Source organism: Crocodylus porosus, unplaced genomic scaffold, assembly GCF_001723895.1.
Source record: "Crocodylus porosus isolate Cpor-Errol unplaced genomic scaffold, CroPor_comp1, whole genome shotgun sequence".
Classification (NCBI taxonomy): domain Eukaryota; kingdom Metazoa; phylum Chordata; order Crocodylia; family Crocodylidae; genus Crocodylus; species Crocodylus porosus.
The window spans coordinates 20236029-20262701 of NW_017728951.1; the positions used below are offsets into that span (position 1 = coordinate 20236029).

At 43.1% G+C, this 26673-nt stretch overlaps 1 protein-coding gene across 3 annotated transcripts in view; it reads right to left on the reverse strand.

Moving 5' to 3' along the window:
• Nucleotides 1–553: 553 nt before the first annotated feature.
• Nucleotides 554–26673, reverse strand: part of RBM20 (RNA binding motif protein 20) — a 143740-nt gene continuing 117620 nt past the window's right edge. For all 3 annotated transcript variants that reach the window (XM_019556225.1, XM_019556226.1, XM_019556224.1), the window contains 9 exons: nt 22532–22675; nt 21121–21252; nt 18724–18803; nt 15546–16215; nt 13941–14039; nt 11965–12610; nt 9367–9486; nt 8061–8182; nt 554–3967 (listed from right to left, as the gene is read on the reverse strand). In XM_019556225.1, coding sequence (XP_019411770.1) covers nt 3857–3967; nt 8061–8182; nt 9367–9486; nt 11965–12610; nt 13941–14039; nt 15546–16215; nt 18724–18803; nt 21121–21252; nt 22532–22675 — 2124 coding nt within the window. In that variant the 3' untranslated portion in view covers nt 554–3856. The remainder of the gene's footprint in view (nt 3968–8060; nt 8183–9366; nt 9487–11964; nt 12611–13940; nt 14040–15545; nt 16216–18723; nt 18804–21120; nt 21253–22531; nt 22676–26673) is intronic.

Genomic DNA, 26673 nt, shown 5'->3' on the forward strand with positions numbered 1-26673 from the left:
CAATGAAAGCCAGAGGAGGAGATGACAAGCAGGAGAGTCAGACGGCAGGGTATATATGCAGATTAACTAAATAAGATACATATATGGAGCACAGACTTTTGTGGGCTGAAGCTCACTTCATCATCAAGGTGACAGGGAGGACAAGCAGGATATGGGTAGAATTGGCCAGAAAGGGGCCTTTGGTGACAATGTTTTGAACAAGATAGAAGAATGAGAGGAAATCTAGGTAGAGGGAGGAGTGCGAACAGCTGCAAGCAGCTGGAGATTAAACTCCCCTAATGAGTTTGAAGGGTGATAATGCAGAGATCAGGAACAGCTTTAGTAATTAGAGAGAGCCACATTCTGAGAAGTATTGCTTAAAAATATGGGTATTGGGGGCATGGCACCTCTAAGGATAATCATTTTTTGAAAAGTATATCTGCAAGCAGGTATTCTTGCCCTCCGTTCCTAGCACACACCAATTCTCTGCTTTATTTATTTAGGTTTCTAATGGATTTTTCTCTGGCAAAATCAAGTGCAATTTACCCTTGTGGCAATTACTACCCACAGAGCATGCTTTAAAAGTCTCTTTATTAAAATCATTCTTTTTAAGAAACAAATTGAAATGCTTTGCAATCAGTTACACAGAGCAGTTACTGCTGGTGACAATTCCTACATAATTCAACAAGAACCAACACTTTCCAATGTTTTACAAGCCAAAATTTAAATTAACAAGATTGTATAAGCTCAATAAATAGTACATCTGGTCCAGTTCAAGTATAATTCAACAAATCACAGCCTTAATAGTTAGAAAATAGAAAAACCCTGAATATAACCAGCCTGACACTAATTTAGTGTTCAAGTCAGTATTACAATTTGTCAAGTCTTATGGGGCAATGTTTCAATTATTTTATTTTATTTTTACCTCAGAAAAAGCAAGTTGCATTTGATATGAAAGACCATTTGAAATCCATCAAGGTTTTGCACAGACTAAAACACACTCCTTGTTTAAAAAGTGAAATCTTTGGTTGAGACATGTTGAGATTATTCATAAATATTGAGGAAGCTCTTCTTTAAATAATAATAAATAACTTTTGGCTAGACTTGAAACTGCTTGCTGCTATACATATATTAATATACGTAGTGAAAATGATATTTGTGAAGACCTATACCAACTAAAAAAAATAATACATCTTAGATTCAGTTTCAGATTTTAAATATAACAAGCCAAAAAAAAGAAACAATGTATTTTACAGCAGCTGAGAGAGGCAAGTAAGCTACCTTTCCAGATGTGTTGACTCTCAGCAGGACAGGTGAGAGAGCTGTCTCAGTGATGCACCTGTCAGCATGGTCATGAAGGCCTGTTTGGTGAGAAGGACTTCATTTCAAATTGCACTGGGCTGAAAACTGATTGCACAGATTGTTAGTATTTAGTCTAAGACGTGGGGTTGGTTTTCTTCTGCTTTTAAAATGTGCAGATTTTGGAAATAAAAGAACGTAACATTCTCACAATAATAGTTGTCTTTTTGGCCTAGGAACACGTGCGATTGCACAGCGCCAAGAGCAAAGGGGCTGGATCTGCAGGTACTACTGCAATATAAATAAATAATATTAATAATGATAATCAAAGCATTTCTTCTCTTACTTCAGTTGGGCTGAGGATAAATTGCTAGAAGCAGGTGGCTTTGGAGCAACACGAGCTCTACCTCCCATCCACATCAAACCCAACCAGATGGTGCAACTATCTGCCAGTAATCCTGGCCCCAGTGGGGTAATCATTTTGTATATAAAAATTAGGTGCTTACACTTGGGCGATTTTCCCCTGGACCTACTGTGCTGCAAGGTCATGTGGGTAATTCTGTTCACTCCGTCTGTGCAAAGTACCGTAGCCGCTTTGGACAGCGAAGGCAGGGAAGTTGCTTCTATTTCCATAATTTTTATACCTTCCAATACACACTTGCACCTATATCACTGAATTCAAATATTATTATAATATAATAAGAATGTGTGTAGCAAAACATGTTTGCTTTTCATGCTTTTTAAGAATAAAAATCCTGTGTTAAGTGAAAAATGAGCCCAAATCCAAATATCTCCAAATGCCAGGGAAGATCACCTCTGCATCTCACTATTGTATCTCTTCCCAATAAGCCAGCTCCAAATCTGATCTCCAAAGAATCCCTGAACTCTGGAGAAGTGAGGATACAACATCTGCCATTTGCATTATCTGTTGTTGAAATGAAGGCACATGCGCACCAGGCAAATGGGACCTCAGCGAACAACAAAATGGAGACGGCGCTGTGACGAAAGCTATTCCAGAGGCAGAAGGATACGGCTGATGGTACTGGTTATATGAAACAAGCATTTTGGTGGGAGCAGTTTCAGGATAAATGAAACAAGCATTTTGCATTATTTTGTAGTATTAATGTTGCTCTCAAGGATGGATGGGCCTTTCTGGAAAAAGAGATTTCCCACATCCACCACCTACTGCTAGAAGCTGTGCATCCAGTCCCAGAAATTTTAATGGGATTGACTGCAGAAATGGGCAAAAGATGGGACGGGGGGGAGGGGGGAATTTGTAAAATCGCCCACCCCATTTTTCACTGAAATTTAAAAAACTTTCCAACCCTCTATAGTAACACAGTGACCATCTGTCTGCATTCTCCAGTGCATTTTGTGAAGGTGTAATTGCAGGATCAGTTTTTGGCGACGGCTGTCAGACTTTCACTTTGCTACACAAAGCCCCATTGAAATTAATCTGAAATTTGCAAGCTGCATTTCAATGGGGCTGTGCATAATACTCAGCACAACACTGTGCAGAAACAATGGCACATAATAACATCAGCACTGCTGGTGCATCCTGTGTTCTCACTGCAGCATTCTGTGAACCATGAGTTGTTATATTTGCCATAAAAAATAGCAGGATAATAAAATACAGAAAATGTCAATACAGCATTGGCCAAATTCCATAAAGAACAGGAAATACAAGGTTGCCGAGATTAGAAAAACATGTTTAAAATAAAACACACCAAGGATAGACTTGTAGTTCAACAAGCACTGTGATCCGAATATGTAGCCTTTATAACGTGTTTTGTGGGAGCTTAATCTAAGATGGAGAAAGCACGCTTTTTAGAATTTTCTGAAGGAAGGTTTTCAAAACCAGAAATGGCTGAAGAGTGGCCTGGCCACCAGATAAGAAGAATGGGAAGTGAAGGAGATGAAGGAACATGAAGGGGATTAATCTTCAGTTTATGCAATTTAACTGCACTGGATTTAGATTGCAAGATGTCTGGGACAGAAATTGCATCTTCCTCTATATGACACTGACTTCATGTCCTAACATTACAGACATAAAATAGTTCTCTAAGGCACAGATGCAGCTGGAGTTTACATTCGCCCATCTAATGTTTATCATTCATTTAGGACTCGCATACATAACTTATTATTCATTATGGCAATGAGTGAAGCGAAGGATACTTCTTCAACTACATTAAAGCTCATTTCACTCCAGACATTTCCTTTCTGATTATTTCCACTGGAGGACGCTAGACACTTCTAAATACTCAGCCTGACCCAACACGCTCCAACACCCAAATGAAAACGCTGAGAATCCCTGAGAATCCAATTTAATGCGGGAAGCTGCTCCCAACAGGCAGAGTGTGAGAAAGAATAGCTCCGCTTGTTAGAGATATGCCAGCACTGCTTCACCGTGGGAAACTATTTCAGGCATTTTGTTTTTTTTAGGGGCACTCTGGGCATAAATGCATGGAACATGCTCTTTATTGTGCTTTCCATTCCCCTGTACAGTGCAAATTGACGGTCATGTCAGAAAACAACAAGGAAATATTGGCATTCACCCATTTCCAACTCTTCGTTGGCATCACAACTTTTTCTTCTCAAAGCGAGGAACAATTCCAGTGTCGTCCTGTGGCAGACTGCTGTCTTGTTCGTTCATTTTCAGACTCTCTTCTGCAAGTTGCGAGAGATACTTCTGTCATCAAATTAAAACAGAGTGTCATTATGGAGACTGATGATACTTGGCGCACAGCGGTTTACAGCTTTAGTGCACTCTTGCTAACTCTTGTAATGCTCCCAGGAGGTAGAAAACACACATAAGCCCTGTCTACGTTAAGGGAATTTATCCCTACATCTGCATCAAATATAGCTATCTCATAGTAAACTTCCTCAAGGCTGACAGGACAAAGAAACAGAGCGACTTGCTCAGCGTCACCTAGAGAATCAATGGCAGAGCCAGGAGAGAACTACAGTCCAGGAGAACCTCACTTCTTGTTCCATGCTCAGTCACCCCTGGAGCAAGCCCTAGACCCTGTCACTCTACTTTCTTTAGGCCATCTCCCCTTCAACTCGCCTACCACACTTTTGATAGAACCATGCTTTTAAGAAAAAAGGGGAGGCTGCTGCAGGGCTCCCCAAGCAAGGTCTTGTCCTCATGAACAAAGCTATCACTGCTCATGGGCTTAAGGGCTAATTATGTGACTACCTCATCTCCCCTTATAGCCATGCCCAAGCCTTGTGGATGTCATCAGTCGCTGGGTGTTAAGCCCCATTTTCCAATCCAGTCAATCTTTCATCTGTGGGCCTTCAGCCCCAGCATCTACTCCTGTCAATGTGGGCCTCTAAACCTGGAATAGTCTGCCACTGTTGAGGCCTCTGGCCCTTGTGCCTTTAACCATTCCCGCCCCCTCCTGGGTTTGGGCCTTTGTACCTCGACCCACCTCAACCCTCTGGGACTTGGGGCTACTTTCTCTGCCCCTCCTGGGCTTAAGCCTAATTCTCTCCAACAGACTCTGTCCCCCCTGAGCTATGGGCCTCCTGATCCTGCCTGTTCTCACCCCACCTTGGCTACAGGTCCCTGACCTAGCTCTTGCCCCTCACAGGCTATGGGTCCCGATCCTGGTTCTCTCTCTTCCTCAGCTGCAGGTCCCTGACCTTGCCTGCTCTCACCCCTCTTTGGCTGTGGCCCTGCTTCTCAGCCTTGGCCCCTATTCCTCGGGTCTTGGCTGTACTCCTGGGCCAGTTGGGACCTCCACCATCCCTACAGCCTCAATCCCTAAACTACTGGTGCTTCCACACAGTTTAGATGCTTTATCGGAGGCTCCTCTTGCAGCTCCATGAGCTCTTCCCTCCATGACTCCTAGGGCTAAACTGCCTGTCCAACTTAAGCCCTGAGCTTATATCCTTCAAGCCCAGCCCCTTTTGGGGTCATGTGGTTCCCATGATTGCCCTCTGCCTCACCTGTAACCTGCTTTTTCTGTAGCCTGCCTTCCTTTAGATTAGCAGGAGTACCAAGCTGCCTGCTACAATCAGACTGTGCAGATCATTTGTGCTTGCAATGGAGTAAAGTAGGAGTAGCTCCAACAAGGAGCTAGAATACAATAAAATAATGCTGAGAACAAATGCAGCTCCTGATTTAATATGTATGATAAGTTAAATAGTTGTGCATGCAAGTCTATTCATTTTAAGGGAAGGAGAAGTTAAGGCAACAATAAACCACTGGTAATATTGAACAGCCTGGCCTGTCCTGAGTTGCTTTTAAATGATGGAATCTAACACCAACAGGGCAGGTGTAAATTTGATCATAAAATACATACGCAGTTGGTGAAGCTTCTGACTTTTTGGTAATGCCCTGGGCTGAGAAAAGGGCATACAAAATTGGAGGCAAAATGATGCAGCAGTGTCCAGTGAGGATCATCGAAAGCACCTATATAGTAATCTAGACCGGTGGCCAGCAACATTTCCTAGCAGTAGATGAAATGACTCTGCTCAGATTGGAGGTAAGCTGGTGTATGGACCTGGTTTCTGCTGCTGCCACCAGCACCACTTCTTAACACCACTTTTCCCCATGGCCTGGTTGTAGCACGGGCCAAGCTCCCCAGCAACTGTAGACTACATCCAATAGCTTCATGGGCCAAATCCCTGAGACAACCCCTGAGACCCTGTCTGATTAAAGGCTTGTATACACCATTACATGGCATGCACTGTATACAAGAATCACTGGAGTGTCATTAGGGAACACAAACCCAACAACTGGTAAAATGCTCCTCTCTGTGGATCTCAGCCAAGTAAATGCCAGTTCCTTCAATGCCTTAAACAGAGTCATGTTTCGGTTTGTTAATGCCACCAGTCATTGGCAACGAGGCCACATATTTCACCAGGTATGTGCAACTGCTATGGTGTTGGATCAGTTACCCAAATATGCAGCCTCAGTGAGAGAAAAAGGATTCCTCATGGCAATAGTGCTACATGCACATGATCACTCTTTCACCTGCCACATGTCTCTTCTTTCAGTGGTGTCTGTGTGTGAGACTAATATACATGGCACAGACTCATAACTTGATGACCTTCATCTTTGAGAGAGAAGTTCACACTGGTTCACTGCTTCAAGTTTCATGTGTGCAGCTTAAATGGGAGGTGAAGCAAGACCATTCTTCAGCTTCCAAAGACGAGTCTATTGTTTTGGAGCGACAGTAGGAAGAAGCTGGTCCATTTCTAAAACAAACTTTGCCCAGATTGTATTTATATTGGAGTTGTTCTTAAATTGTGTAACAGGTGTGGATAATATAGGAAATTTTGCTAATGCTTTTTATAAAAAAATGTAAGTGGTTCAGTGTAATCAATCACTGTTATGATTTACTATATATCCTGTACTAGGCATCCTGTGAAAAAGCAGATGGAGGCAAAAACTGCTAGTGGCACTGTTGGGGCAGAATGCTGACATACTTGACCGTATGCTCTTAGCTCAAATGCTAAAAAGGTCCTGGCTGCAGTAATTACCTTTCAGTGCTTTCAAAGTGGCATGCTGGTGCTGACTGTCGAAGAGGCAGGATGGAAGAAGTCTTTGGTACATACATGAACAAAATACATCCAAAAGAATACGGACAGAGGCCGTAAGTCATCATGTCTTCTTCTTGGGATGACTGTGCATGTGTAATTCCTTTACAGATAGTTCCCAAACAGTTGTCACAGTACAGACTTCAGAGTCCATTAAAATAGCAATATTGGGAGTGCATATAGAAATTCTCCTAACTAAGCAAGTGTACATGCATCCATAATGCAGTCTAAACTTTGACCTGTCCTTGACATCTGTTTTTCAGATAGGTGGTGATGAGCTGGACTGTGAGTGAATCCTATTTGCAAAATATATTGGCCACTATTTCATCATTCAGAGACCATTAATTAGAAAGAGAAATTTCTGCTGCAGGTAACAGCTGGGGATTTCCTCACCCCAGGCTCAGAAATTGCTCTTCGTACAATGCCATTCTGGATATAGAAATTCTACCAACGGAATTGACAGCAGAATTGACCTCAGTTCACCCTCCCTGTTCAAACAGCCCATAGCAGCTGTGCTGTCCATCAGTACTTGCATTATGCAGCCCTTTGTAGCAGGAAGAAGCGACTCACATGTTCAATATATCCCTCTTAGTTCCCTAGACTTGTGTGTAAGGAGGCTCTGGAGTTGATTGGAGAGTCCAAAACTACAGACTTCTCAGATGAATACATGGATCTACAGTTGAGTTACCTGAGACCAGGACATAGATGGTGCAGGAGGACAAAAAACGATCCCTTTATAGATGCTGTGTGGCTCCACCAAATCAGGGAAGCTGGCCCTCATGGGAATGACGTAAGCCAGACTGGCAGGCATCTTCGGTGAAACCCGGTATGCTGAGGCACATGCACGCAAAAAGCCATGTGCCCTACTACACTGTTGTCCTTGGCTCTGTTTTCAAATTTTTGTGTAGGGTCAGGATAGTAACAGACCAGTCTCAGGTGAGCAAGCAGCAGCTAAGACAGTATTTGAAACTCTTGTTTTTAAAACTGGCATTCAAGTTGATTTTTCTGTACTAATTTTCAGCCCTGACTGAGACCACAGGAATTGGATTTGTCTGAGGGAATCTCAGGGCTCTGGAGGTTACAGGCTACTGTGCTAGTCCCTGGCATCACACAAACTCTGCCCATGCTACTGAGTTGTGTGTGAATCATGAAGAAGCTGTTTTATAGCACCCTGACGTTTTTATACCATCCAAACCATTACTTATATGAAGCTAATGATGAGTTGGTTTTACCTGAAGATTTTTGTAGTGAACAGTACTCCTGCAGTGACTTGTTTTAGCAGTCTCTTCATTTGTGTAGAAGAGTCCACAGAGTTTGCAATAAAACCCAGTTCTGGGCACCACAAATTCCATACCTGTTGAAGGATTTTGAATCACATTAAAAATGGCAGGTGTACTTTTAGGGTTTGCTTTTTATGAGGAAAAAAAACGTGATTTAAGTAAGGGGTAAAGACAGCTAATTCCCACATGTACTATTTGCCATTTCACTTAAAGGAACTTCAAATGCTGGGATATCCATCAACAACAGTTAAAAATGACAACTTTAAACCTGCAAACTTCAACTATGCATTGTATGCCTTTTCTTTTATATATTATATGCATTTCCATTTAAACATTTTTCAGATAATACATGGATTTGAGTTTTTGGACATAAATAGTCTTGTTGCCTAACGGGATGATCTTGTTGCTACAATACTTACTTTTGGCAAATTTATGTGCAAGTTACACAAACCATCCACAAGAATGCCAATATTAGTGCAGATCACAGTGTGTGTGTTGCTGCTGATCTTTGCTTGTGTAATATAATCAGTAATTTTAGGAGCGAAATCACTAGATACTGTTATGTCACAAGATTTTGAATTGTATGTAAAGCTCCTTCTTCTAGAGAGAAAATGAGAAGATCACTCCACTCTTAAGGTTTCCTTATCACTGGCCAACGCTCCTATCAAAGGCCAACCAATTTCCTTAGGAATGTCAATGTGTACACCACAGTCCCAAAAGGAAGTACAGTGTAGTGCAGAGATACCTGAGCTAGCTTTAAACTATTTAGTTGGGCTACTGTTAGCAGCTTAGCCACAGCAGCACAGAGCTCAGTGCTGGTTAACTAGCCTCACTTCTTGGGTAGTGTAGACATATCCTGTGTCATCTCTATGCTTTAGACACTGAAGACCAAAGGTGCTCACTTTTAGCTCATCAGTGCCATTAACAGATATCCCTAATGTCCTAAACAATTATAATCATCATCTGGAATAAAAATCCCAGTTCTTTCATTGTTTAAGCCCCTCTTATATCTACCTCTTCCAATTCTCCTGTAATTTGTTTTGACAAATAAATACAATTAGCAGCCTTCAAGTGACATCTTGTTGCAAGTTCAAGGTATTGTAATAGGTAAAGTCTCAGACTCATAAGCAGCATTCCTTCTAGGCTGTGTGGTGTGTGCGGCTGTGCAGGTACACTTGGCAGCATGCCATAAGTGCACCTGCACAGCCATGCAGCTTCGAAGGAACGCTGCTCCCAAGGTGCATATGTTTAAACCTACCTAGAGGAATGCTGAGTTCTGTGAACACATCCTCTTGTTCCCAGGCCAGTGAAGGAGGCATTTGTTTAGATTCCACCTCTGAGTATTCAGGAGATTTCATTTCTGTGCATCTAGAATTCACTTAACAGACAAACAAATGCACTGAATGAAAACAGTAGCTTTAACAATTCCATCTAAACCACTTTTTCGATGAAGCCAGATGCTAAACATGACCTAGAGATGATGTCCATTCAGTTTAACACCATGCGGCTGACAATAACTAGCCAAAAAGAAACTCCCAACCTAATTATGAAGTTTTCAGTAAACAGTTTCTTGTTTTTGCTGCTTATGAATTTTTCCATCTGACTAATTGCCTAGTGTCATTAGAGAGAGAGAGAGAGAGAGAGAGAAAATGTTCTTACTGGTACTTGTGGCATTTTATATAAGAGGGCTACTGACAAATACCATTATTTTGTATTCATGTTTAGGGACATACCCGAGACACGGTGGGAAAATGGGTTTTTCATCTTGCTTGCAGCGTGCAGAGCCAATTTCACGGGCATTTCATGGCGGCCCTGCCTCTTGCCACTGACTGGCAGAAGGTGCCTTTACTCAGTCTACATCACTACCACTTTTTTTGGTTGATTTTGCAGGAAATTGCAGTCACTGCCAGATTTCCCACTGTTTTTCATGGTTTCTGCAAAATCTGTAAAACCGTGATTTAGGTAGGTCCCTATTCATGTTAAATACATGCAGACAGCAGACTTAACATTCACAAAAATAGTGTGTTCATTTGCCACGAAGGATTAAGCCTGCTTAGAACAAATGGTCTTTCCCTCCTTTCCAAGCCTGGAAATTTTCTTTTCTTTTCTAAACATAAAAGCATTCAGGATCCCTGGCCTTATTATTAAGATACAAAATTAAGAATACGCCATCCTGATTCTCAGCCTGCGGTTATAGCCTCAGCTGTCTTTAGTCTAGCAAAATTCCTACCACACTGGGAATTTTACCTGAGTAAGGACTGCACTCTCTCACAAAAGAAACATACTGGGTCTGAACCAACCCCCTTCACCTTCCCAGGGCTGGCGTTCAGAGTTCTGCATTTCTGGCTTAGAATAGGGGTGGGCAATTATTTCAGGTGGAGTGCCTCTTGTTGAGTTTTGGCAACCACTGAGGATCACATGACAGGCAGCCAGGGGCAGATAAATATTAATTTTCTAAATGTTTTAGGGGCCATGCGGGCTGGATAGAATGGCCTAGAGGGCTGCATTTTGCCCACCCCTGGCTTACAACAAACCTCTCCGCAATGTTTTGAGAATTTGTATTATTTGCCTTCTCCAGGAACAAGTTGCTGACTTCTGGCAGGTCAGCTACTGCGTGAACATCAAGCTCTTCCCAGGATTTCCAGGCTTCAGGTCAGCAGCAGGACGCTGTAAAATCCTGCAAGCCCTACCTTGAACTGGAGCACTCAGGATCTCCAAGCTGCTGCTATGCATACTACAGCCGAGCCTGAGAGGACCCATTTTACCCAGAGGCTTACGTGCTCCCAGCTCTGAGAAAGAAGCCAATATGCTAGGCTTTGTGGAAAGGGTGAGAGCCCCAAAGATTTTCAGGCTGTGAGCTGCAACCCAGCAGGTTGCACAGGGAATGGGAAAGCCTAGGGAAACAGCTGGCCTAAGACTTTTGAAGCATTAGTGCCTTTGATCCCCAGGTAGTTCACCTGGCAGTACTGCCCCCAGGCACACGGGCATTGGCAGACTGCCTGGTAGGCAAATGGATGAGCTGGTAGCATTTCCACTCAGAACATCTCTAACCAGTTACTCTTCCCAACCTCCATCATTCAGCCTAGAGTAGCAGCCATGGAGCTGAACTGAACTGTGTCTTCTACGTGCTGTAAGACTCCAGGTTTGGCCGTCACTTGATCTAGGTTTGATGCGATGTAGGAATGGGAGCATGACTGGGAAATGTCACACTATTGAAGCTGTTTATTCCTAATAGCTATTATGTTAGTAGGCAGGTATAATTAAGCTTATTCTGTTAGTATATCTATGTTCTGGCACTGAATTATCATGTTATATTACAAGAAACAAACAAGAAATAATTGTATATGGTAATTCAGGTCTCTACAAAAAGTGATACCACTTGCATGAAAAATATTCATCCACAAAATATTTCCATGACATATTTGCATTTCAGGTAAGAAGTACAGACCCTGAAGTTCTTATGTGGGTAGGAGTCAGGCAGACTTGAGAGATACTTCTAATACTTTTTGATCTGCAAGAACTGTCACTTTTCATTGACAATTCAATGTGCTTTCAGCAGAAGGCTCCAAGAGTTCAGCTCAACTTACATGAACCCAGATGTGACAGCTATGCCTGATAATGCTTTACAGAAAGCTTAAAAGTGACTTTATTTCTTTGACACCATTTGACTAAAAGCCTCTAATAGTTTAACTTGGCTGATGGAAGTGTGGTTCTTTAACTGAGCCAGCCCAAGGACAAGCCATGCTATCAGCAGCGTGAATTCTTGTTAGCAAAAGATTAAACTCTGCAGCACTGGGAGAGAGAACTCACAAGAATTCTCGACTGAAAGAAAATCAAACATAGTAGCAGCAGTTACCCTTGGTCTCTTGACACTCCTGGCTTCCTTGGCTTGCTCCTTCATTGGTGCTTTTCACAAGCATTTCCATGACTTCTCTGCTCTCCGTTTCTTGTGATCCCGTTTGCTTATAATCATCCGTAAACTGGTCAGGGAGCTGGAGGGTCTCTTCTTTCAGATGATCAGATGGTATATGGGGATCTTCTGGTTTTAAGTCACAGCTTCCTTCCATTTTCCTCTCCTTATCATGATAATTAGAATCCCTATGAAGTTTGTCTGCTTGCAATGTATCTGGCTTCTGTTCAGTGTCCAGATTTAGGTTTGATGCTTTAGTAACTGCATCATCATTTTCTTGACAGCCACTGGAAGCTCCTATGCTTTCCTCTGCTGACACAAAACTTGGGTCTATGGTTTCATGGGCAAATATGCCATCACTCCTATTTAATTGGCTATGGTCATTTTTCAGTTCTAAAATGGCAGACACGTAGGGACACATTTCTGAACTTGTTTTATCTTTATCAACCGGAACAATTTCTTCAAGTTCCGTTAAATCAGGTTCCATAATAAGATCATCTTCTCCCACTTCATCCACTGTTACTAGTTCTTCCATGTTAGATGGATACCAGGCCTCACCTTCCATCTCGCTTTCACTCTCCCAGTCCCGCTCCTGTAACAAACAAGTAGGGAAAGAGCAGTCATGACATCTTATCAATATGGGCTTTAGAGCTGGAGTAAGTGATGCTTTTGGACTAGGTATGCTGCTGAGGTATACTATGGGCATATTATGACACCACCTAGGTCACAGGTGGCCAACCTGTAGCTCCGGAGCCACACGTAGGTCCTCAGAAGTTAATATGGCGTCTCCTTGAATCTTTGCACCAGTATACAGTGACCAGCTTCCATTTGCACCATGCGCAAAGATTCAAGGAGACGCATATTAAGAGCCACATATGGCTCTGGAGCTGCAGGTTGGCCTCCCCTGTTCTACGTGCTCTTTTATGTGCTAGAGTAACAAGTAAGTGGTCACCTACTACCATCACTTCAGTCCACCATCAAGGACCCTTTGCCAAAAACATGCTGGTACAACCCGGTTTAAGTTGTGGGAGAGTTAGCTTTCAGAAAGATTCTAAGATGGTTGTCATCTGAAATAGCAGATGAATGCCAAACTCCCAAAATCTGCAATGTGGTTGTTGTTAAATGCTCAGTGCTAGACAGTGGACTTTTGTTCCAAAACATTAGGACTGGCTTGGAGAACTGCATTAATTCTAAGGCTTGATTATTTTTAATGCATATTTGCAACAAGTTGAATTCAGCTCCTGGAATTTCCTAATGCACATAAAAGATTAAAATATCTATGGTTTCCCCTGTTTGGGTATTTGAAATAATTTCTCCTAGAGCCGTAAGATGGCGCTAACACTCATGTAGATACTGTTCTTGAAGGGAGATCAGTTTCCTACTGTAAGAGATATCAATAGCTTCCATAACCATTAACCCATTACTCTAAAGATACGAAGCTGGAGAATTGCCAAAGATATTGCTCCATGCTACTTCAGTGTTGGAAAAGACATCATTCAATCAAACAGAAATATATATTTTTTAAAGAGAGTTCTATGCCATCCATTTAATCTCACCGTTCTGGAAAGATTTCTTCTCTGAAACCCTCCTCTTCAGTTGCAAAGCAATCACGCCCTATTTTTGGACACAGTGTGCAGAGTTAAGATAGTCCTTTCAGGCATACGTTACAGTTAATTGCCACTGCCAAGTGCTATGCATGCGAGGCAGACTACACGAGGAAAGAGCAACTAAAAAAAAAGCCTCTGAAGACCTCAGAACAGCTCTCCCTTGATGCAGAGGTCAAGAAGAGGTAAATGAATCTAAACAGGCCCTCAGAAAAATCTCAGAGATGACTTTCATTGGGGTTTAGCATTTCAACTCAGAATATCTGCTGACTTTCATTCATTTTATAATAGCAGCTAAACCAGTAAGGCATGACTTACCTTCTCTTTTCTTGCACTTTCCATAGGCTCTCCACATTCTTTTCCATGTTTATTAGCTGAAGGTGAGCTCTTCTCTGCAATATGCTCCTTTTTCTCAAGCTAAAACAAATACAACATGTATAGCTGTAGTGACACTCGCCAGTAATCCTAAACAGAGAGATTTCCGTTATGTTTCTATCCAGAGTCTGGGGCAGTGAAAACATTCACAACGTCACATCCTTTGTTTCTAAAGTTTGTGCAAGTGCCTGGGGAAAGCCTCAGAGTCCTGTACTCTGAATAGAGGCAGAAAAAACGAACAAAAAACCCCGGAAATTTGGGCGGTGGTGGGAGGGCAGGGCATGAAAAATGGAAATTACAGAAGAGAGTGGTCTGGAAAAAAGGAAATTCACAACAGTTTTCAACCTCTCCTCTCCTGTTTTCCAGTCAACTCAACAGTACACGCAGCACCAGCAAAATGAGTTCCTGCTACTGGTTTGTTTTAGAGGAATGACTCAGAAATGCACAGCTCATATTCTGGAAATACCAGCCCACAAAATGATGTGGTGTTTAGAAAAAGGTAGGAAGAATGGGACTTCTGGTTTTGGATCTGGAGGAAGCGCCTTTGGCCAGAAGAGTGCCCTTTACCTTTAAAACCCGTACAAGATTTACCGTTTAACACAGTTAGCTCATGTTCACACAGCAAACTTACAATGTGTGGCAGCAGTGTCCTCAAGCCCAACAGCCTGCCCCCAAAACCAGAAGCAGTATAGTTGCATCTGCCAAGTACTTTATGTGCCTTAATTAGCACTGCTGAGTGACAGACGGTTGGCCTGCCCTTGAGCTCATTACCCAGACCTAGTGGGTTGACCTGGCTAGACTGCTTCTAGACCTGAGGGCAGTCTGTGCAAAGCAGCATCACATGCTTAAGGGCACAGTAAGATTACCATGAAGATGTGACCCTAGAGACTTGTACGGATCTTCCCCTACATGACAAGAAAACAAGATGAACCACATCAACAGGAACAAGATCAAAGACAGTCTTCATGTAGCTTGCATAAAGTGGCTTTACAGCAGCCAGAGAGCGCCACTGGAGAACTCTCTCTGTTCAGGCAACGATAGGCTTTGGGGCCCATCATCCCCACCACCTTGTAAAGGGAAGGAGGGAGCATATCAACTGGCACGCCAAGTGTGGGATGAGACATAGCAGAGCGAGGACATAAGTTGGGGCTGCCCTTGAGCACTGGATGGAGTGGCAGTAAACCGGGGAGTTCCCTAAAACCCTCCTTCCTCACTCCAACCAAGACAGGGTCACGCCCATAGAGACTGCAATGTCAGCTACCAGCAGAGTTTGCCAAGAAATTCAGAACCGTGAATTAATGGACGGACTGATTCGTTGCTCTCTGCTGAGAGAAGACAACTAGCCCCTGCCAGGTCATTAAATGAAGCAGTGCACTAATTATGAGCATTACTGGTATCACAGTCAAGTACAGGGAACTACAATGACTAGTTTCTGATTGCTGCTCAACAGCCATTACAAGCCCACTAAAAATCCATTATTCCAACATTAAATCTTTTCACTTGCACTATGCAGCATGCCCTGTTCTAGATGAACAAGCTCCCCCTTACCTCATTCTCAGTCGCTTTGGCTTCCTTTGCATCACTGCTTTCATTAGCAGCTGTAGGATCTGCCTCTTGGTCTTTGTTAGCTTTCTTTGTTTTATTCTTATCATTTTGCTTGTGTCTGGAGCCCTCAGACCCCTTGCTGGGCTTCTGTTCAGAGATGTTCTCCTTCACTGGTTCCTCACAGTGAGAATGCTTGCGCTCTTTCAATCTCACATCTTCCTTTCTTTTAGGCTTTGCCAATGCATCTTGCAGCTGCTTCTGATGCTTATCAGATTTTGGCTTGGATGATTTTCTGTAATAATCATCGTCCTTGCTCTTGTAGCTGGGCGAACCACCCCTTAAATATTTGTCTCTGTGCCCTCTGCCTCCTTCAGTCCGTTCATCCAAGTCATGTTTGTCCAGCTGCCGTGCATAATGTTTTCTCTCATGTACCCATGCATCAGTCCTGTCCCTTTTCTCCTCTCCATTCTCTCTCCAGGGTGCTGTCTCTCTTTCTTCTTCTCTTCTGGAATAAGAGGACTGATCCCATGACTCTCTTCCATTTCCCCAGTCTGCCTTGACGGTGCCCAACGGACTGCGGGGTGAGCTGCAGGAAGTAAAGCTTGGTGTGTGGGATCTTGGCGACAGGGAGTGGCTGATGGGGCTGCGAGACCGTGGCCTCTCTGGTCCATACCTGCAGCAGAAGGCAATAAGCAAATAACTAGATTTGTCTGAAGGAACTGCAGGAAGGCCGTAGCCCATTTTGAAACAGCTAGTGACTCCTGTACTTGCACAATAGAGCCCCCCCTCTTAAAAACTGCACTGATTAATTTTGGGCAGGCTGTCATTTATACATATGTTGCAGGCTTGTGCGTGTCAGCAGGTGGTGATTAATACTGCACTGACCTTCGCATCACACAGAATCAATCAGGAAGGAATGTACTTAAAAGAATATAATTAAAAGGTCCTGTTTTCTGAAGCCAGTGACTTGCTTAACACCCTGAACTGACAGACTGTTTGTTCATGCACCCCTGCTATCAGTGAGGTGCTAAAAGTGGCACATCTACCTTGGATTTACAAGTTTTAAGGATCCTTAATTCTGCGGCTATTCCTCCACTTCAGCTGCAAGGCCCATAAACGCAAGTACTGGGAAACAGCCAGAAAAACAAGAGACATGCACTGAAATACATTTTTAGCTCAAGTGGCTCCTTCCTCTGGCTCTCCCAGCGCATCCAGACTGTCTATCTATTTTATCTGGTAGTTAGGTTGAACTGAAAGGTTTTCTTCAAGCTCATGCATGCCACATCTACATTATAAACCTCTGAGCCCATCCCTGGGCTTCCAACCTCATCCTGGAAGCTGTGCTGAACTCCTGGGTATGAGGTTATCTCTACTGCCACTCATCTCCTAGCTCAACTCTCTCTGCAGAGTGAGCGAGTGTGTGTGTGTACACATGTACACACACACGTAAGCACTAAAGGCCTTAAGCACCAGAAATACCTTAGCAGAAATTCCCTATTCATGTCCCTCCTACACTCCCCTTCCTTTCATGACTGGCTGTAAGTACAGACAAATTTGATTTGCAGCTGATTCCTTGAAGGGTTCTGCTTTCCATGATGCAAGGAAACCTGGGATATACATCCCAGTGCCACTAAGTCCAGAAGTAAGAAGCACAGTGTAGAAAGCTTTGGTGCAGGCTACAAGACCTGATGGTAGCAGGGAAGGCTGGCTGATGCCAACCTAAGCATAACACTAAGCATCAGTGCTGACACACCTTCAGGTTGTAGGGGATTGTCTTGATGTTTGCATCTCAGATGCCATGCACAACATAATCAATGCTCAGTAATAATTATTACTAAAACATTTATTTTATTTATAACAAGCATCATCTTTCCAATTGCATCCTATTTGTTAGGCTGTGTGCTTTAACACAGCGTTTCTCAACCCACAAGTCATGACCCAAAAATAGGTTGCAAAGAAACTTTAAAAATGGAGTCTCCTTTAAAGGAGAAAAGTGTGGGAAATGGCAGGTTCCCCTTGCAGGCTGTCAAAGTTCCAGCCTGCAAGGGGCTGCCTGGGGCTGGGGGGAGCACGAGGAGGGTGATCAGGCAGGGGGTGCCATGTGCACATGTATGTGGCAGCCACCACCACTACCAATTGGAGAAGTAATAGGTGCGAGGGCAGGAGGACTGCACTACCCTCACTTCCTCCTGCTGCCAGCCACTTGCCCTCTACCCTGCTTCCATGGCCCAGCTGTCACCACCACCACTGCTCCCCTAAGGCAGCAACTCTACCCCAGAGGGGAAGTGGACTGGTGGGCAGCATGGGTGGCCTGAGGAAAGCAGTGGTAGTGCTAGGCCATGGCAGCAGAGTAGAGCCACAGCCCAGCATGTAAGCGGCTGGTGGAGGAAGGAGGCAAGGGCAGCACAGCCCCCCACCTCCCCCATCTGTTACTCCTCACGCTATTGGTGGCATAGCTGGTGTAGGGGTCCCAGTAGTGCTGGCAGCAATGACTGTCACTGTTCCAGTCTGCCTTCCCACACTGGGTCCTGCCTTCTGGGCCATGGAGGTACCTCCTTCCCATGTCGGTACAGCCAGGCTGCAACCCCATGCCCACTGCGGTTGCATAAATCTGGGGGGCACATGCCCCCCACCCATACCCTCTGCCCCACTGGGGGGCTGGGATCATGGGTTGGGAGTGAGGGGCACCAGCAGGGCCAGGGGGCTGTTTTCTATTTAAACTAATTACTGGGTCAGGACTGGCCAGAAGCGTTCTCTTTAAGCTGTGTGGCGTGCGCAGCCACGCAGGTGTGCCTGGCAGCGTGGCATGAGCACACCTGCATGGCTGTGCACACCACACAGCTTATAGGGAACGCTGCTGGCCATTGATGTTTACAAATGGGTCCTGGTACCAAAAAGGTTGAGAACCGCTGCTTTAACACATTGTTCATTTGTAATTTTTCACTGAATCATGCGAGTGGCATATAAGAAACTTTCAAAACACAGAAGAGAACACGAAGGAAGCCAAGCAAGAACACAAGCACTGCTTGTTTGACTAGTAGGTTAGCAAATATTCCAGTGCTCCATTTCCCAAGCATCCAGTATCATTTCAAACACAGGAGGTAACAGCTCAGTGTTCAGCATTTGGGTTTTTATTGCTCTACGAGTTCCCTTCTGAACCAAGGCAGGGGTGATGCATTACCTGTCTGCTTCATGGAACATATCCCTCTCCCTCTGAGAATGGATGTCCTGGATGATTGCTGCCACATTCCTCCCTGGTTTCTAAGTAAATCAAAAAAATCGCCTCTTTAGAATCCAGTGCATTTCCAAGCTATTTTACAAGTAGCAGCCTCTCTCAAGTGATTTTCCATGTACTTTTAGTACACTGCTTGTGAAATAATATTCCGACTCTTGTGTTCTCCTCCCAAACTTTTCTAGAGTACATAGTACAATACCATGGTGACTGATGTGCTAAAACTGCGTAAGAAGGAAAGACTGATCTGTTATAATACAACACTAGTTTTGGATTATATTATGTTTTGAAAGCAAGACGCTCTCTTTTCTGCTACGTGTTCACTACAGAATATTTTCTAGGACTCTGCTTGAAAGAGGAAACAACCTAAAACATGTTTTAATACAGGGATTAGATCACTATGTCATGCATTCATTTGCCTCCTAAGAATGGATGGCCCTGGTATTTAATTTCACTGGTTAGCCCATTTAGGAATATAGTCCTACAAAAGTGTAGCCATGGGAGAGTCAAGTAAAGCTAAATACAAGGAAAATTTGACAGTGGAATTTTGGCAATTGTAGGCACCTTGCTCCAAAATGTGATACAAACTGACAGGGTTAAGTGCCTAAGCTTCCTATACAGTGAATAAGAACACTTATGTGCCTCTTAAGAATGGCTCACAGCACCTCACTGCCAAGCAATTGCTGAGCACCTGTTGCCAGCAACTGAAAATGAGTGGCAGAGAGGGATATTTGAACTCCTACTGCTCCTCGGAGCTTAGGTGTCAGAGACCAAGGGCTGTACGAGAGGCACTTCAGCCATGTCCAGTTCCAGATTGCTCAGGGGATGTGCCTACTGGAACCAGAATGTACCGAATGACAGGGAAGCACAAAGCACAGTGGTGGTGCACACCTTTTGGCCAACAGTGTCATGGTAAGAGCATCTGAGACTTGTGTTCTAGGCCCTCTTCACTCTGAGCAGATTTATCTTCCTCTTCCCTACACCGTGCCTTAACCATGAGCTGTGGGCCAGGCTATGTGGCAGGATCCTCCATTCCTCCTGTTGTAACTGGGCAGCCAAGAATGCAAGACTCACAGAGCAAGAATAGCAAGTCAGAGGGAGTCCGACATTGTGGTCTGGGCACAAGGGCACTCCTTTGCTTGGGAGGAGTCTTGAGATCTTGCTCTGTTATTTAGGTTATTTGTCTTTTTATCCAACAACTGTTACAATGCTAAATGCATAAAGAGCTGGATAGTGGGGACTGTAACCAAAGGCTCCCTCTGACAAAAAAGTGCGCCCTCCTCCCAGAGCCACCGAAGAAACACTTACCTGTGTCAGACCTGCAGACTGACTAAAAGACTTCTTGTTTTTGCCGCCCCATGCACTATGTCTACCATGCCGACACATGCTGTGGCTGTGCAGAGACCCTCCATACCTCATCATGTGTACTAGCTTCCACTAAGCAGATCTAAAAATGGGGCAGAGGAGAGCAGACTTGCAGCCTTGGCTCCGCCAAGCACACGCAGTGAGCTCTGAGCTCACTGCTTGGTCAGCATAGGCTGCCGGAGCGGCGCAAGAGCAGTGAGCTCTGAGCTCCTCAGCTGACTGGGGCAAGGTCTGGCCAGAACTCCTGCTTTCCCATGACTCCAAAGCCCAAGGGGCTGCTATTTGCCCTTCCCTGAATTCAGCAGTAGGTGAAAGGAGGAGACAAGCTGCGGCAGCAGCGCTCACCCCCTGGGCTCTGGGACCTTGCCAAAGCAGGGGCTTCAGCCGGACCTTTTGCTGAGAGCTCCTACATGCAACATAGTCAAAGGGGAGAGGCGGTGGTGACCACACTACCATGCCCCTCTGGGCCTGCCCCTGCTAGCTTCTGACTCAGAATTGCAGATGGGCAAATGTGGCACTGAGCATATGCCCATAAACTTAGCTTCTCAATGCAGCAGTGGCAGATCTCAGCATCTTGCCCTGAACCACAGAGACAAACCCACAGCATCTGTAGAGTTTCATGCCTGGCTGCAGATTAGACTCATGTTCAATTGAGCAATATAGGAATCTGTCTGTAAAGATAGCGGAGTAGATGCTTTAGAATCAATGGTGCAGTGGGACCAGATTGTGGATATTTAATGATATGGAAGCCTACAGCTAAAATACAAGGCAAAAGCCAAGTGTCAAGCAAAATGGGCTTGTTAACATGTCTTGGTTTGAGGCTAACTTGCCTCAATTTCTTGCTTTTTTATTATTTTTTCCAAGATTCTTAATATACTGATTAGAACCAAGTATTTAGCAGAGGTTTTTGGAAGGGTTTCTATGGGAAGACTGCAGTTATTCCAGTGTTACCATACAATGAGGAACAAGTTTACAGTTTACCTTCAGCTGAAGTTCCTTGTATCTTTTAGACATCCTAATGAGTAACTTGTCATCGCTGATCATAGCGGGCTTCTCTTTGTAGTACTGTACCATGGCCTGTGCTGCCTCGCAGTAAGCCATTTCTAGGAAGGCCTGTCATGAAACAGAAGAGGTGTGTAAATCTACTGTATGCCAGATAAAACATAGCAAAAGAAGAATGTGGTACGACTTCAGCTGGAATTTATTTTAAGTGGAGTTTTCTGACACCAGAGTTTAGAAGAGCCTTCCCATTAAAACATAATTTTCACAAAGGTTTAATTTTTCACCTGTATCACTAATATCTTCAAGCAGCTTCCACTATATTTAAAAAAGAGTGGATTAAAACCAGTTTCAAGAGATGACATATAACTAAAAACAAGGAGGAAGAAACTAATTTAAGAAAAACAAGAAATAATTTGAAACTTTCAAGACTTTCTTGAAATACTGAAAAAGGTCTTTCACTTTTCCCCATTTTCTCAGGTGCCTCAGTACATTATGGTTGATTGGAAATAGGAAGCAGGAATAACGTAACTGAAACTGCAATAAGAGATGCTACTCCTGGGATTTCCAAGTAAGTTTTTGCAGACTCCTTAAGTATCCAACCTTTTGTGTGCAAACAAAACAAACATCAAAACTTTCGGGGACATGTCTGTCTCCAGCACAAACCAGGGTGAATGAAAAAAATAAATAAATAAAAATCAGAATGCTGTTAACTGCCAGCTTTATTACAACTTAAATAAATTTCAATGTGACATTTAATTGGAAACTGCAAATTCACGCATGTAAATTTACTGTATTTTAAAATTTGATTATTGTGAGACGAGTGATTGTAAAACAAGAAATTACCATTTCAGACTTATTCCTCTTCAGTGACTTCCAAATACTTGTGCGTCAGTTTACAGTTTAAATGTAACACTGTAAAATCAACCTGGGATCTCAGACTCCAGGCTGCGTTCTTTGGGAATAACCAAGCACGAAGATTTAGTAGCCAGAGGAGTAAGCATTCAGTGATGAATGAAACAGAACCAAATATAATATACTCTCCTACAGCTTTACCAGCTATGCAGTAAAGAGTAGGGGAAAAAAGTAAAGGGAACTCTGAAAATATATCACAAAGTAATATGGGCAAAGGAGCCAGTCAAAATGATTGTTGGGGTGTTTTTAAATTTCTTTTACTTCTAATTTTCACTTTTTAATAGACAGTTTTCACTTATTTGCCTGGCTAAAAAGGCAGGAACAAGATATTCTCCAGCCAGTGTCTGACCCTAATCGCAATTTGATAATGCTTCTTTTGACTTTCACAGCACACTTCAAATATTCAAGATTCTAGTACAAATAAGGAGCTCCCCTACAAATTAATATGCCTAAATTCATAGCATGACATGCAAAATACCTGATTAGTAGATTTCATAAGGATATAATTAGTGACTTTCCCAAAGGGAAGTCCAAGATTAATAACATCATTCTCTGTGCAGCTTCCTTCGGGGAGATTGCAGATGTGTACTACTCGACCAAGGGTGGATTTCCTTTGTGGAAACTAAGAACAAAAAATTTTAGTACAGCATATAATACAGGAATTAAGTACGGTTTTGCACTTCCAGTATAAAATGAAGTAATATTCAATGCTGAATAATAGCTTTTAAAGACAAACATCCCTCTTTCAACTGTTTGTGGTTTATCTAAGGTGTTTCAGCTTTTCATTGGCAGGACATACCAAGCAGGGTGGTGAACTCGCCATCACCAGGAACTTTTAAAATCCAGATCAGATGTTGTATTAAAAGACAGGCTCTATTTTGAGCAGGAGTTAACTGAGGGGAGTCTACTGGCCTAGATGTCAGACTAGATCATTGCAATGGAGCCTTATGGTCTGAGAATCTATGAACTTGGAAAAAGTTGGGTTGGAAAAAGTTCAGGTGACTGCCAGAAGGGTGGAAGTTAGCTGTGGGGCAAAATAAAATTTTTCTTCTGGATTGAACTATGTAGGAAGTAAAGGAAGCCCCATTTAATTTGCGAGGAGGGGAGTTACATTTCTGTTTCACATACTGTACATACTCCCTTCCTCGTTCACTATGTCAACACGACATGTCAATGACTTTCCCATTTGAGGCCACTTTTCCACAGTGAACACACCCACAAGCAGGACAAACTTCCTAATTGCCTTGGCACAGAAAGGAGTCTGGCAGAGCAGTCATCACTTCCAGACAGTAGAAATCTATTCTGAAAAGCTGGGGTCATTCCATAAGCAGTCTCCTGTCTCCCATAAGTGGAAAGGGCGGCTTTACACTCCTGGTTCAGAGAGATGTACATGAGTTAACCTACTCAATGATACTCATGTCTCACTTAGGAGGTAAGTGTGGAAATACTTAACTGGACTTATCTTGGTATTTGGGCACTGCAGGAGTTTACTGAAGGAGTAACCGTACCTTCATTCAGAACATCCAGTTCAAGGAAAGATACAAATCAACTGAGCTGGAGGATCAAGTTCACTGGAGTCATCACAAATGTTTGGCTTGTCATCAACGTTTGCAAGTTAGAAAGTGAATGTCACCTATCTGCATTTGTAAAGCCCCATGCTTTAGCATATGACCATATGCATGTTTCTTGCATTAAAATGCTATGTAGGAGAGACACAATGTAGTACAGTATTTATTTAGCTGTACCATAAAATAGGCTGCTTAGAGCCCAGGCAACGACCTGTTATTGTTATTCTTTGCTTCATGAATAGAGTTTTTTGAATAATACTCACCGACTAAATTGATAAATGCATTTTTAATGAGTTAATGCATCTTTTTCATTATTATCCAGTTATTCTGAGTTTATCATCTTGACTTCTCAACTTTTTCTTCAGAATAAAAAGGAAACAGTCATTTCCATTGTTTTACTAATGCAGGGGTGTCAAACATATAGCCTACAGGCCAGATCCAGCCCACAGAGCCCTGGCATCTGGCCCCCAGTGCTGACCTTGGGTCTGATTCGACCCACATGGGGCATGGTGCGCATTGGATCCCTCTGCCAGCTAACCTGATCCAGCAACTGCTCTGGCATGGATCCCAGTGGCCAGAATGGGCACTGCACATGGCGCACTGCAGCTGGAGTGACTGTGCCCCACATGGCATCTGCTCTGGGAAGTGTGTCACACAGGACACCTGCTCCAGCAAGGCAGCACTTGTCCTGGACTGGCTGCAGCAGGTGCTGTGTGCAGTAGTCCCAGCACTGCCGAGGCAGGCGCTGCACGCAGCCAGACTGCACTGCATGCAGTGCCCGCTGTGCCCCCTCCCGGTTCTGTGCCCCATGCAGCATAGGTCCCAGACCAGCTGGAGCATCTGCCAAATCAGGTATGCTGGGGGAAGAAGATGAAGTGGGTCTGCAGGCCAGATGAGTTTGACACCCCTGGACTAATGCATTAGCTAGGTTTACTAGGTGGATACTAAGCAAGGCATTAAAAACACAGCTTCTGGCAAAGAAAAAAAAAGGTGTTAAGGGTGTTGAGCATCTTACACTAGTTTGTTCCCAGGGAACAAAACCACTATGAAATGTTTCCATTTTCTTTGATAAAATACATTTCCTCCTAAGTTTTTTATATCTAATCCCAATGCTAGTTAAGCTCCAGTGGATACCAAGTGTGTTTCCTCCCTTAATTTAAACATTGAGCTATTGCACATTAGTTATAAGTGACATATTGATTATTAAAAGAAAACTTATTAGGACTATATATAGCTTCCATGAGTAATTTGCCAGCTGGACAGATAAAGGCATGGATCCTGTCTCCAAGTCTGTATACTGTGTGAAGCTACACTGCCATTGTGCTGGCTGCAGTACACAGGCACAGAAATCGTAAGAAACAGCCTGTGTCCCAGCAAGCTCAGGAACGTTACAATTATGGCCGAATCCAAGAGCAGAGATTTAGGACAAAGCCCAAGTCCCAGTAATGACCGAATAACACATTCCCCTTCAAAACCGACATTCAGTATAGAAGCTTGCAGGACGGATGCTGCTGGGGCTGTGAGGTGTCAGACTAGGTTGGCTGAGCTGCTCTGGCCCTTGATAATATTTTGTTTTGGTTTATTTAAGGATGATGATTGGGCTGCCGTTGCCAGTATTCCTGAGAACAACAACATGGTGTCAGACATCCACTTAGCAGGCACTGTGAGTAATATAAAGCTACACTGGAATAGCCTTGTGCAGAGTGACATTGAAAACGAAAACATCAACACATGCAAGACCATAAACCATTTCAGTTTTTTGGTTATGGATGCACACTAGGTTTGGTGAATAGAGTTAAGGGTTATGCATATCGTGAGCACACCTGGGCAGGTTTATAGCTCCATGTCCCATTCCTGTAAAATCTGTTGTTTGTACAGATTTATCCAGAAACAGGGTCAACCCTAGATAAAGTTTGGGTGGCTCACAATACTTGCTGAGATGCAACAACATTTTACCAAGTGGCACAACTGAAGTGTTCAAACAAACGTCACTATTTTAAAATCTGAACAATTAAAAATAAAAATACTAAGCCAATGATTCTCTTTGTCCCGACATGACTGTAAAAACCTATGGGACTTGAAAAATGTACTTGTCAACTAGTAGGTCAAGGACTAAACCAACTAGCCAGAATGAAAATACCCGCTCTCTCACACAACCCAAATCCACATCTATATCCAGTAATTTAAGGAGGAGTTGCATACTCAACCTTAGACATGGCTCTCTGCAACACTGCTAGTCAATGTTTTTTACAATCAATTTTAAAGGAATTTATTAACCAAGTCTGTCACATACTGAAACACAGAATTTGTTGAATAACTCACTTGATGCATACTACTAAGGTTCATTAAATATTACTAGTTAAACATTACTCCTAACCTACGTACTCCTTTTCTCATGTTTGCTAGATCTTTTTTAAATGCTTGGCATTGCTCTTCAGATTCTGTATCCTTCCTCTAACCAAACACCTGGCTTCTTTGCCTTTCTTCAGCATGGCCTGCAGCTTCTCTAGAGCTAATCCGAAAAAAAATTTTCATTCTAAGGAATATTTTAAGATTTCAACATTTGTTTTCATCCCAAGATAGAACAAAAAAAACTAAATAGCAAAATGATTTCCCACCCTCCCCCCTGCAAGCCCTAAAAAGGCTGGATTTATTTTAAGAGATATCCATTATTGGGACAGTCTATCCAATAGCCAGATCCCAAATAATACACAGTTGGCACAGTACAGATGAGTCAACAAGTGTTGTTGTTATGGCTCCTTCACCAATATGCTAAAGAAGAAAAACCATCTTCATCCAACCAGTCAAGCTCTTCTATAACCGGGAAATCTGAATTCAGTTTCATGCAGCGTAATTTTATAAGTATCACTGCATTTGATATCTGTGGACAGATAAAGCTATTTACAGCCAAAGAATGTGCAGCAGATTCTTGCCGAAACCTGAATACTTTGTTTATCATTACATACAGGGCCAAGCGTAATCTCCCTGCTACTCAGTTAAATGGCAGCAGCTTAGCTGAAAGAAAATACTGCTATATAAAAGCATAATAATT